The sequence below is a fragment of the Mixophyes fleayi genome, chromosome 2 (genome assembly GCF_038048845.1).
Source record: "Mixophyes fleayi isolate aMixFle1 chromosome 2, aMixFle1.hap1, whole genome shotgun sequence".
Classification (NCBI taxonomy): Eukaryota; Metazoa; Chordata; class Amphibia; order Anura; family Limnodynastidae; genus Mixophyes; species Mixophyes fleayi.
Genome location: NC_134403.1, coordinates 14,425,782 through 14,439,587, shown reverse-complemented (window position 1 = coordinate 14,439,587; position 13,806 = coordinate 14,425,782). Strand labels below are relative to the sequence as shown.

Below are 13,806 nucleotides of genomic sequence, written 5' to 3'. Positions count from 1 at the left end.
ATTGGCGTAAGGTCCGTATTGGAGCATGCGCACAGGAATTTCACGCAAACATGCAAAGGGACTTGCATCCAAACATGAATGAGGCCCCAAGTTTGTGTTGTGGATGAGGTGCTCTATGCTGCCACCTGCTGTTCTTAGATGGTACTTCAATTACTACGGCAGATTTTAGAATCTCTTGTGCTACTGGTAGACAGTTCACACACATGCTCTACGAAAATATATTAAAATGCATGGAAACTAAGGCACATTTTAATGTGTTTTTCAATGCTTTTTTTTATTGCATTGCACTTTTAGCTGTACAATCTATTGCACTGGTAGCGCACATTAGTGCAGGAGGGATAGATCGCGGGACATCATGTAATAAGAGCGTCGTGCTGAGTGTACGGATGCAAAAACAAGATTTTGAGATATTTAAATGAGATTTATGGGGTGGAGAATGGTGATCTTAGGGGGTGTTCCCAGGTCTGCATGCGGCAGAGCATTTTTCTCCCTGCAAAAGGACTGTAATAACTCGGAAGGGTTGAAACCAGGCTCCCATCTGTGCTTAGATTAGGATGGCCTCTCATCAATCAGGATAAACCCGAGAAGTATTTTAGGAGAAGAACGGAAAACGTGAAATGACTGAAAAGCTTCCCCTCTGTAGGGGTCGTAAGTTTCCATCTCCACCAATACATTTCCAGCATGACCAGCGAGCGCAAATGTTGGCTGATTTTTCGGGAGCAGTTCCAGGAACCCCAATGTGAGCGGGATCTGTGTTTATACATTGGTTCAATAATTAATTGCATTTCCACAAGATAACAATGTGCTTCACGCCTGCGTATTTTGCAGGTTATAGATCATATTTTAATGAATTGGGAAAGTTCTGAACTTCAAATTCCTCGGTGATCTTTCCTTCCAGCTACTCCCTGTCTGTCTGTATTACCCAGTATTGTTTTATTGCTGTGTTCCCAATTGTAAAGCGCTGCGGAATTTGCTGCCGCTATATAAATAAATGTTAATAATACTATATGTATGGACATAATCCAACTCCTCCTTTGTCTCCCAGTAGAGACTATTTGTTCCATTTTGTATTATTAGATGTTGTCCTGATTTGCTGGGTGTCCAGTTGTCTGTAGTAAGTGATGTTGAGCCGCGAATCTCCGCAGTCGCCGCGTGTGAACGCCTGCGCTTCGTAACAACAAATCTTCAGTGTTTGGCTAATTGTCATGTTGTGAGATTCACAAGTTCACCTTTATTTAATGGCAGATTTGTATCTCTAAATCATCTGCTATTTCAACATTTCTCATGGATATCAAAGGAGGAAGAAGTTTAATGTGTAATCGCTCAGTCTAATTATATCATCCAATCTGTCATTTCTTTATTCGTCAGGGAGGAAGGAACTGAATTGCACAGACTGATCAGAGGTTACAAAGCGCTGGGACGCCCCACTGGAAGGAGATAGCATCATTCAGGTAATTGGCTTATTTTTCAATCCATGGTTTTGTGTTTGATAGACGTCATTGTTGGGTAATAGACGTTCAGTGGCGTTCCATCTCCTGGACCCGAGAGGGCCAGATATTTCTGTGAGACAATAGTTGGTGCACCCAGGAGTAGATGGACAACAGACAACTGGAGATACAAGTGAGGAAAGAAAGGGAACGATTGGGGGGAGGGGGCTAAACTTGGAGAATAACAGGGGGTGGAGAACAGGCCCTTGGGGGGCACCAACCGGTAGGGGGAGAGGAGATGGAGACCCAAAGAAATGCCTGGTGAGGTAGGAGGTCAACCATGCATGGGCAGTGTCTTAGAGGTTGATGGGATGGAGGAGACTGTGGTCAATCATGTTGAATACTGCAGAGAGGTCAAGAAGGATGAGTGGCAGTGAGTGGTCATTACTGATCTTGGTGAGGGCGGTTTCATTGGAGTGGAGGTCAGATTGGAGAGGATCAAGGGGAGAGTGGGAGGAGAGGATGCAGGTTAGACAGTTGTAGTCCCTATGAACAGTCCCTCTCATGATTAATAGATCTGCCGGGGGAATTGAGTGCACTGTAAGGTGACGGGTGCACTGTAAGGTGACGGGTGCACTGTAAGGTGACGGGTGCACTTTATATGAGCTACTAGCTTTATAGAAGAACCTAATAAGGATTTCCATTAGCAGAGTAGTAACCCAGGTGGACAAAATCAACCAAACGTATTATATTATGAATGAATACAGAATAAAGGAAGTGTTATCAGACTAATAGTGAATTTGCCTATAAATGATGTCATGAAAGGCCCAGATTGCCTGCGTTATACACGTCTCTTAGATATATTATTGCATAATGTTCTCTTTTAAATGTGCAAATCAGTGATGTGTAATAGAGAGGTGTATAAATGGTTACATAACGAGCTGATTACTAGTAAGGAGAGTTACATTGTGGTCACGATCTGCTACTATGGAGCATGTATATTATAAGGAATAACCAACCTCTGCAAATACATGAAAAATATATTAATATATGTTATATAATATATATATATATATATATATATATATATATATATATATATATATATATATATATATATTATATGTTTCATCACTCTGGTTGTCGTACCCACGCGTTTTACAGACACTGATGATGGTGGAGTTATTGGCATAAGTGTGGAGTCAGTGCACCAATGATTTGGGAGCCAACAGTTTTACAAATAGGAATAGAGTGCTTTAAATGGGTCGTCCACTCCTTTTACAGTCACTCCCCCCCAGTGTAACAAACGGGTTCCTCTGGGGTCCACCAGGACCACCCCGTTTGCAATTCGGGAGATTTGTTACCCGAGTAACCCCCTAGTCCCCCCAAGTTACACATAGGTTCCCCCCAGGTAATCTCTCCAGTTACCTGGAATGAGAAAACAATTTGAAAGCGAGGGCGCAGGGTAGTTGTAACTTATAGCTGGGGCTCTTCACATGGGCAGTTTGTGCACCATGTCACAGTACTTACCCGTAGGGGAAAGCGCTTCTGTGACCATGGTGCTGCCCTGATAGATGGAACAGAAAGTATTTGTTTTCCTTTTGTAGGCATTTTATATATAATCTAAATGCTAATACTGTTTTAATCTTATACTAGTTATATGAAGGGAATCTAAAAATAGAAGTACTTGATGCCGACTACAGACACATAAAAATAAACCAAAGTCTTCTACGTTGGCGAGACAGAAAATTGTTGCAAAAAAGACATTTATTTGCACCTGTGATAATATCAACTAACCTACATTTCAGATGGAGATAATCATTTTGTGTTGTGATTTTTGATTATCCCATTATAACACAATCTGTTTAACTTTTCAAATCAATCCAACGGTGGAAAAAGATTTATGCATGAATAAGTAACACACATGCAACAATATGCATATGTCTTAAATGAATAAAAGAATGCAGTGGTAATTTGCAGTGGAATAGTCTACACAAAACGAGCCTGAAAATGTGAAATGGAATGCTGCTGGCGCCATCTGGTGGTTAGTAAATAAATCACAAGCACAGCAATTTCACCCTATATATTACGTACACTCTTGCACCTGGCCATCTTCATTCTGCTTTTTCATGCTTTCACATTATTTTATTTATACATACCCACATACTAACGCAGAATGACTTGCCATTGAAGATAATGTCTGGCACCAAATCATTGCCACGTTGCATCTAATTATTTCTCTCTACTTTCACAATGATTTTTTTCCATATCCTAGTAATCTGAACTAAACTCCAACAAATATTTTAAGCCGTCCTAGAGGGTGATCTGTAGAATTTATTGTATATCAGAACAGCTCTTTTTACTAAAAAAAATAAAACGTGTAGAAACTGCTTACTACATACTGCCATATTTGTGTTAATGTCTGTACATCATCCCTAAATCCCTAACCCGGGTCAATAAATAAATTGCTCTGATAGCAGGAGGCTGTGCTATAGCAGATGCTTTTTAATTGAGTTTAATGGTTTTATATTATTGTTTAAATATATAACACCAAAAGCAAAGTATCGTGGAGTTAGAATATGCGGTATAAACCGCCCATTATTATTGCGTTTTGCCGTTCACGCATACACAGTGGGCAAGGGGCGTGGTCATGGCGGTAGGCTGCCCGTTTCTTCTACCCTTCCTTGCCGTTCGTACACTTCCATGCAGAGCAACGGTGAACAGAGAACCTCCCAACTTTCCCCCCAATCGGAACACAGCTGTCCCGATTGGTGATGGTTGGGAGGTATACACACATAGTGGATCTGGAAACCTGGACTTGTGCTTCCAGCACCACGTACAATTAAAAAAAGAAAAAAGAATAGTAAAAAAAATAGATTTAAAAGTAATAACAAAAGAAAAATAACAGCCCATTCAAAAAAAATGCTTTATGAAAATAAACCCACTGAATATAGTATGAGGGTAGCCCTTGATAGATTGGAAGAAGCCCTATCGCCGCACCTATTTTTGTTGAAGAGCTTTTCCCCCTATAATAAATATACCCCCTAGGGTGGGGTCACACCACATTTAAAGTACTCGTAATCCTTCCAAAACTCAAATCCTTCAGCAGCAGCATATTGAGCAATCGTCTTGTTAGCATGTCAGCATTCTAGAACGACTTGTCTTCTGCATTCGTCTGATCCACTTTCTCTCCTCTTGACCCTCTCCTGTCTGGCTTACGTCCCCTTCACTCAACTGAAACTGCCTCACTAAAGTGACAAATGACTTACTCACAGCAAAGCCTAAAAAAGCAGTAACTTTGCACCTGGGCAAAATCATGTTGCATTGGAGGGGGAGGTAAATGTAAATTGTGGAGACAAATTTATCATTGGGATAGGACATGTCCTAGATCGACTATAAATGTCAGTGTAATAATAAAGCTATCAAGTATTTGTGTGCTACATGAAAAAAACAGCCAGAATTTAACTTTTGTGCAAAATAATAAACTAATTTGCACCCCTTGCATTGTAACATGGTTTGTCCCAGAGAACATTTACTGCTTTTTTTGCCTTACTTTCCTTAATGACTCAGGCCCTTAGTGTCTACGCTACTGACTCTTCCTCCCTCCCCTCTTCCTCTCTCTATAGTACCTCAAAGCTTTGTTCTTGGCCCTCTTTACACCACCTCTCTCGGCTACCTTTCTCAATCATTTGACTTCCAATATCACCTGTACACGAACGACACACAAATCTATCTTCTCTCCCCTGAGCTCTCTCCCTCCTACCTATCCTAAGTATCTAGCTGTCTCTATGCTATCACGACCTGGATGTAACAGCTCTTCCTCAAACTTATCATCTCAACATCTGAGCTCATCATCTTTCCTCCTGCCAATGTTCCTAACCCTCCTAATATTTCCCTTGTGGTGGATAACATCACTCTCTCTCCTGTCGCCCATGCCCACTGCCTTGGAGTCACCCTTGACTCTGCCCTCAGCTTTACTCCTCGTTTCCAGTCCCTCACCAAGTCCTGATGCCTCCTTCTCTGTAACATTACTAAAATCCACGTCTTCCTCTGTTAGAAAGGAACCAAAATTCTGGTCCAATCGCTCATGATTTCTTGTCTCGACCACTGTAACCTCTTTCTCACTGGCCTCCACCTTTCCCACCTTCAGTCCAGAATGCTATGACTAAGCTCATCTTCCTCTTCCGTCGCTCCTTTTAAGCTGATCCTCTCCCTAAATCCCTTCATTGGCTCCTCATCCGTTCCAAAATACAGTTCAAGTTCCTTATCTTCACTTAAATAGCCCTTACCAACATATTGTCCTCTTTACATATCTGTCCTCATCTAACATTACACCCCGACCTGGTCAGTCCACTCTGCCTCTGACCTCTCTTTACCTCTCCTTAGCTCCTCCCACTATTGCCTCCAAAACTTCTCCTGTGCTGCCCCCCACCTTTAGAACACCCTACCCCGCCTCACCCGACTCGACTCCTTCAAACGTTCCCTCAATCCTCACCTATTCATGCTCACCTATCCTACCATCTATTGACCATCTTGTCCATCATCTAATCTTCTTTTGTCCACCATCTTCATTTCATCCCATTTGCTCCTACTGTTCTCACCACCTTTCCCTCTAGAGTGTAAGCTCCCACGAGCAGGGTCCTCTCTACCTATTGTCTTGTATCTGTCTACTTGTCCAGCTGTCTTGTATGTCCTCATCGTGTGAGTCCCGATAGCTTTACTCACACTCCTCTGTACTAGCTAAACGTACTTGTATGATTATTCAACGCTACGGATCTGTGGTGCCTTATAAATAAATAAATAAATAAATAAATAATAATGTCCAAAGCATTCAATAAAAAATCTCTCCGATTGAATAATATTTGTGCAGCCCGTCACATAGGCCATTCTCATTACTAGCCACGAGCCGTAAATACACTGCAATGAAAAATAGGCTTCTGAAGCTGGAAAAGCGCTAGTGGCTGAAGGCCCAGTGCACCCATTATTGTTTTCTTATTGTCAGTACGTCACTCCAACTGTCAGGTGTAGCCCATACATGACACAAGGCACCAGGTACACAAAGTAAGGGGTTACATCTTGTGTCACAAATTAGCACATCAGTGCTGCACTCAAGAACAAGCGCTACAATAATAAGGGACACATTATACATTTTGATTTCTGACCTCCAATCATCATTTATTTATATATCGCCAACATATTCCGTAGCGCTTTACAATTGGGGACAGACACAGTAAACTAATAAACAAACTGGGTAAAACAGACAGATTGTAAGCTTGCGAGCAGGGCCTTCTCACCTCTATGGGACAATGGGAGTTTGACACGTGAGGTTAAGTCTACATTTTGGCCCAGCCAGACTGCAAAGGTAAAAGTGACTTATAAGCTAAATGATCCCGTCACACAACAATGTTGGTCAGGGGGTAGTCTTGTGTGAAATTGTGTAACGGGTGGTAATAGGGTAAGGTAGTGAGGTTAAGAGGGTAGTTGAGGAATATTATAAGCTTGTCTGAAGAGGTGGGTTTTCAAAGAATGCTTTAAAGTTTGTAGACCAGAGGAGAGTCTTATTGTGCAAGGGAGAGAATTCCATAGACTGGGTGCAGCCCGTAAAAAGTCCTGTAACTGGGAATGGGAGGATGTAATGAGGGTGGATGAGAGACGCAGAACGCAGTTACCGAGTTGGGAGATATTTTGAGACAAGAGAGGAGATGTATGTTGGACAATCCTTGTCTTCCAGCAATGTGTGCAATACTCCCAGCTGCAAATGTTAGCGAGGATATGGTCACTGGTGTTCCTATCCTTGTATGTGTAGGCTAATAAAACATGTGTTTTGACTCCAGGTTTAGGGCTTAAGGCAACAGAAAAAATACCAATGATTTGCAAATTTAGTTGTTATATTTGTAGACGGACATTATTTTGTAAACTAAGGTTTGTCGGATATCTCCATTTACCCCTTGTCTTCTGTTTCTTCTCAGGTTGTGACGTAACCATGTGATCTCCTCCACCTGCCTAAAGCATGGACAACACAACGTCCGATATTGCGGGGAAGAATTCATGCACTTTTAATGAGGAGTTTAAGCAGGTTCTCCTTCCCGTGGTCTACTCTGTGGTCTTGGTCTTCGGTCTCCCGCTCAACTTATTTGTCATCCTTCAAATATGGCTGTCCAGGAAAGCCCTAAGCCGCACTGCCATCTACATGCTGAACCTGGCTATGGCGGACTTTCTCTACGTGTGCTCCCTTCCTCTTCTTATTTATAATTATGTCCAACATGACTACTGGCCTTTCGGGGACTTCACTTGTCGGTTTGTCCGGTTCCAGTTCTACACAAACCTACATGGGAGCATCATGTTCCTCACCTGCATGAGCTTTCAGAGATACATGGGCATCTGCCACCCCTTGTCCGTCTGGCACAAAAAGAGGGGCAAGAAATTTACGTGGGTGGTCTGTGGCGTGGTTTGGTTCATCGTCATTGTCCAATGTATTCCCACCTTCCTGTTCGCATCTACGGGAATTCAGAGGAATAGGACCGTCTGTTATGACTTGAGTCCTCCAGTCCTCTCCTCCATGTATTTTCCGTATGGTATAACATTGACGATTACAGGCTTCTTGATCCCTTTCATTGCCATTTTAGCCTGTTATTGTGCCATGACTAAGATTCTCTGCCAGAAGGACGACCTTTCAGATGGAATAGTGCGTCGGAGGAAGGACAAAGCTATCCGCATGATCGTCATTGTTGTGATCGTCTTTGCCATAAGCTTCTTTCCTTTCCATCTCACCAAAACCATATATTTGGTTGTACGTTCCAGGACCGGGGTTCCCTGCCTGGTGCTACAGACTTTTGCCATTGTGTATAAATGTACCAGGCCTTTTGCCAGCATGAACAGTGTGTTGGACCCCATCTTGTTCTATTTTACACAGCAGAAATTTAGGAAGGGCACCAAATCGTTAGTGAATAGGGTAACCAACAAATGGAAGGCGGATTCAAACAGTAAAACTAAATTGTGACCATCACAGTTGGTTACTTGGAGTCTTTGAATTTATGAGGAACCTACCTTTGATTGTTCAGTGGCAAACAAGCAAACACAGTATAGTGTATCTGTTCATATATAACAAAGAGTGGGGGCACTTCTGGATCAAAAAATAGTTACACGGTGCAAAACCGTGGCGTCATCCCTAAATGTTTTAGAAAGTCATTGAATGGGGTTTCTTTTACCATAAATCTGATAATAAAGACTACAAAGTAGCAAGTACAATCAAATCAAAGTGGGTGTCCACTTTTTTGGTTCTTCCCTTCACCTTGGGCTGAACATATGCCAACCTGTTGTCCATCACTTTGTTTAAAAGGAAGATTTCAGGGGGATCCCATATATACTACACAGGATGAGCTGATTTTATTAAGGGATGTCCAAAAACTTAAGCTCAAAGCTTTACATACAGGCTTGTGAATGGAGCAAAATATTTTTAATACTGTATCAAACTGGGGTGGGAGGGGTTATTCGATTGGCCTTTTAATAATATACATCAAATTTTAATGTCTTATCTGATATGAAATTCGTAGTGTGTAACTGGTTACAGATTACATGTACTGTGTCTATTCGACATCATTATCAGCAGTTGATGGTAGATAGACACTGTGTTCTATTCAGTAATGTTGATGCTGTGATAATGTTTTGTAAATTATACTGTTATAATCATGATTAATGATCTCATCACTTTTGTATTCTAAAGAAATATACTTGCAAGGGTAGATTTAAAAAAACTTTCTAAAAAGGAAAAGTGGAGGTGTTGCCCATAGCAACCAATCAGATTCCAACTCTTGTTTCCTGTATATATTAGATAAATGATAGCTAGCATCTGATTGGCTGCTATGGGGAACAAGTCAACTTTTCCTTATTTGGAGGTTAAATCTTCAATGTTTATTCATAGAACTTCAGTTACTTGTAATTTCCTTATTACATAGATTTAGGGGGCACATTATCCCATATGTAATAAATATAGAGCTGCGTTGGCCATTAAATTGACCACAACTGATCATGTATTATATGAAAAAGGATTTAATTATTTATATTACATGAAGGGAATATTTCAATGATTATAGATATATATATATATTTAAAAATGTGATTTAGAAAACATTGTAAGTGTAGAGAAGATAACTATTCAATGTTATAACCACTCCTTTTAAAATGTGAATTATCAAATACAGACACTATGTTCTTACATACATGTATTGTGGTATCAATATACTCTACTGATTTTATGAATAAAAGAAAAAAATGCCAACTCGGGTAAAATCTCCGGCCAATCACATTGATCAAATCAATGGATTTTTTTTTTAAATTCGGTGTAATGACTTCATCTGTGTAATCACTTAAATTCAAGTCTTAGGGGTGGATTTATCAAACGTTCTAAAAAGGAAAAGTGGAGGTGTTGCCCATAGCAACTAATCAAATTCCAACTATGCTTTATCTAGTACATTCTAGGAAATGACAGCTAGAATCTGATTGGTTGCTATGGGCAACACCTCCACTTTTCCTTCATAGAATCCTATGAGCTTTCCTACCAATCGGTTATATTTCACTAAACCTACTCTAAGCCAGTAGTGCTCACTGGGCTGCCAAGAGGGATTTTGGGGCCCCTTCCCTAGCCCGTGAAGGGAGTGTGGTCACACTAGGTTTGTGACTCCTCCCACTACACAGGCATGCCAGGGCCCTTCTCCTCTTCCGGGGCCCTGGTGCTACGGGCCCCCAGTGTTAGTGTGGATTTGAGCACCCCCCAAAAAATGGTTTCCTAAATAACGTATTGCCTATTTGACCACAACAAAAAATTCTGGGACGCCACTTTTTTTTTTTACACAGGTTGTACAGTTGTAGGATGCTAATAACGTGACAGATTGTGAGAGCGCCCATCAGGCCATGCCATAGGCTCCACCCCTTCCTGGACATTATCTGGACTAATAAGACCGGCACTAGGACCATCTCTGATTATCAGGAAGAGTCATCAACCCTGCAATTGTCAAATAACATGGCTGCAAATGCACATAAATGACTAATTATACCACATAATTATTGTTATCAGTGGTTTGAATTTGAAATTTAGAAGAGCTGGTATGAGACTTCCACTTTGAAATAAACGGCCAATGGGTCTGGAGGCCACCGAGGCCCCCAAAGGTTTAGGGATTTTGATAAATTAATTTTAGATGCATGTTAACACTATATATAGTATCACATAAAGCATATTAAATGATACAAGGATACCCCCCCCCCCCACCTGTTCTCGTTGTCCCTCCACCTCTCCCTCCTGTCTTCTCTGTGTACTGACATTTTTCCTCATATCTCCATATTATAATAAAACTTTCCAAAATACCTACCTTATATCCTGAATGTTACCTTCATCTGTTTCCTTTATCTGTTCCTATCATTGCAGGTATCCACCCTCTCTCCCTCCCTACCTGCTCTCCCCTGTGCCTCATATCCTGCTCCTCCCTTACTGTTGGATCCTCTCTATCTATCCCTGTTCCTGCTTCTATTATTCCCTCTCACTAGTAAATTCACCCTTTTGCCCCTCCATCATCACGCTGTGGCCCCTCCATCATCACGCTGTGCCCCCACCATCATCACGCTGTGCCCCTTCCTTTATCACACTTCAGCCTCCATTATTGCACTGTGACCCCTGCATCGTCACACTGCACCCTACTCCATCCCTGTATCCAATACTTCATTACACTGCAGCCCCCTACTTCATCATAGTGTGCCCTCATTCATCACACTGTGCCCTCTCCATATCACCCTGTTCCCCACCATCAATGTGCTCCCCATATCACTGTGCCCCCTCCATATCAAGCTGTGCACTCACCTTAATCAATCTGTGCTCTGTTCCTCTTTACCCTGTGCCCTCATTCATCATGCTGTCTCCTCTACAAACCTTTCTATGACCTTCTGTCTTCTTCTCTTCCTCTTATTTTTTGCTTCTGTGTTCTGGTTCCTCTCTGCTCCCTGCTCCATTCTCACTGATTGTCGGGTGTAACGTCCTCACGTACCAACAGTCAGTGAGAATGGAGCAGAGAGGAGCAGGGTACATCTGCTGGTGGACAAGCGGGGATGGCAGGCGGAGCACCTCTCACGCATGGCACTGCCCCGTCTTGCCTCCCTGCTTAACCCCGACCCTGGCTGCTTGTGGAGAAGTGCCAGTATGTCATACCGGCACATACTGCTCGCCTTTGAGCACTGATTTATATAGTGCTTGTAACACTTCAATGCAGAAATCACAGCTTTGGAGCCCGGAATATGGTGAAACACACAATGTTTATTGCAGAATGGTACAAACTGGATGGTGTAGATATAGAGTGATGATTGCACTGAGATGCAGAAAACAAATACCAGGAGCACGGCTGATGCAGGTGAACAGGTGAACCGGGAGCACAGCAGGGACCAGCACAGCAACATACAACAACAATGACCAGCAAGGTATACTGGGAGTGGCAGGTATAAATAGAGACACCCAGATACAAGAAATAATTGGTGCAACAAGTTAACCTCTATTGATGAAAAGGAAGTCACAATAGCAGCACCTCTGGTGATCAGAGGCACTGCATATAATACATAGAGTCCAAGGTCCAGGAGCTGCCAATGCAAGCAGCATGTAATACAGAGGGCTGCAGGCAGATCCTGACAGTGCTGATCACATTACACACAGCTGTTCAGAGAATATACAGTCCTCTACATTAGGTTTTACTCCAGTGCAGCGCACAGTCAGTATCCCATACTACACACAGGCACACTAGGTTTAATTTTATTAGAAGCCAATTAACCTAATAGTATATGTGGGAGCAAACCGGAGCACCCAGAAGAAACCCACACAAACATGTGAGAACATACAAACTAAACATAGATACGTCCCTGGTCAGAATCAAACTCATGATGCCAGCGCTGTTAGGCAGCAATGCTGGGCTTTAATGAAGGAGGGGGAGTAGCGGCAGCCTAGGGCTTCAGCAGTACTAGGCACGGCCCCAGGCCCAGAGCCAGAATAACATATTGATTTTTCTGGGCTATAGCCCGAGGGACCCTAACATATTTTTTAACTCAATGCTGACGATCGGGTCCCATTCATTCAAGTTAGACAGGTGCAGCTGACAGCAACTCTGATGCTGTTAGCTGCCCTGCTGTCAGTGCAGTCGCTGTGTGTAGCGTGCTGCTTAGCGAAGAGGTCTTGTGTCATAGTCTCAACTAAGCTAATGATGTCTTTATAATTAACAAACTCTATCCACTTCCTACTAGGCTATATAGGAAAGGGTAGCGGGTGAGGCTTGGAGCTCAGGCCGTGGAGGACGGTTGTTAGAACATAAAGTAGAGTGATCTTATTCTGTGCCTTCTGCATCATGTGACCTCCTCCACACAATGCACGGGTGGCCCTCTAACAGTCAAAAGGGCCACTTTCTTACATTTAATCTCAGTACATTTACCTAATGAAAGAGACACCTATCTGTAATAACAAAACACCCTACGAAATTCTCCACATGACAATCATATCCCATCTGATCCTAAAACACCTCCCACACCCACCTCCCGCTTGCTCTAACCCCCACCTCACCCCACGCACCAAATTGAGGTCATGTGATGCGGAAGTCAGCGGTTTCTTTAAGAGAAAACACTAGAGAGGTTTTTTAAGAGAACTCCATGTAATAATCATCCCTTCTGGTTAGAGGACTCCATTAATATTATATACAGATATCAGCTTCCGTTACTTGCTCTAGACTGGTCGTTGGTTGATAATGGTTTATTTGTGAACCATTCTGCCAAAATTCAGAGTTGAATGAAAATAATTGAAGTCAATGACTGTAGAAAATTGGATCTGATATCACAGACCTGTAGCCCTTTCACACGGGTGGGTGGTGTCGTTACTCTCCACATATGCCCCCGCTTCTTACTCAGAGGGTCTCCAGGCTGGTACAGGCTCTCCTGTAGCCCCAGGCACTGTGTACAAAGGTCCCTTATGCATGTAAGTATTGAAGAGCAGTTCAGCTGTTTGATGACACACGTGCAGTGGTGCAGTACATATCACAGGTGTTAGATGAATGGGTTCCAGACCATCTCCCAACAAAGCTCCTTTATTAAACTCCTCCAGCACTTAGTTGTTTTCCAGCGTCAGGCCGGACTGGGAGCTTAAGGCCATCATGTCTCAACACTCCCAGCATGCTCTGGGGCCTCCCCTATAGTGGAGCACTAGCTCTAGAAGTCAGCAGGAAGACGGCAGCGAATGATCTCTTCTCAGCAAGGATACGGCCACTTCCAGCACTGCTGGGAGCATCGCTTATTGGCCTTTCAGCAGTGTCAGTGCTGTACTCGGTCTGTCAGCAAGAAAGCCCTGGATGAAGTGCCCCCTGGG

General features: G+C 42.6%; 1 protein-coding gene across 1 annotated transcript; it reads left to right on the top strand.

Annotated features, from left to right (window-relative positions):
- The first annotated feature begins 1,385 nt into the window (after window positions 1-1,385).
- Window positions 1,386-8,899, top strand: P2RY6 (pyrimidinergic receptor P2Y6). The gene is made up of 2 exons (XM_075197905.1): window positions 1,386-1,451; window positions 7,397-8,899. Exon 2 carries the CDS (start codon window positions 7,438-7,440, stop codon window positions 8,425-8,427), a length of 990 nt encoding a protein of 329 aa, XP_075054006.1. The 5' UTR covers window positions 1,386-1,451; window positions 7,397-7,437; the 3' UTR covers window positions 8,428-8,899.
- Window positions 8,900-13,806: the final 4,907 nt, after the last annotated feature.

What these genes read in the sequence shown, in the direction of transcription:
- P2RY6 (XM_075197905.1), top strand. Translation starts at nt 7,438, where the DNA reads ATGGACAACACAACGTCCGATATTGCGGGGAAGAATTCATGCACTTTT.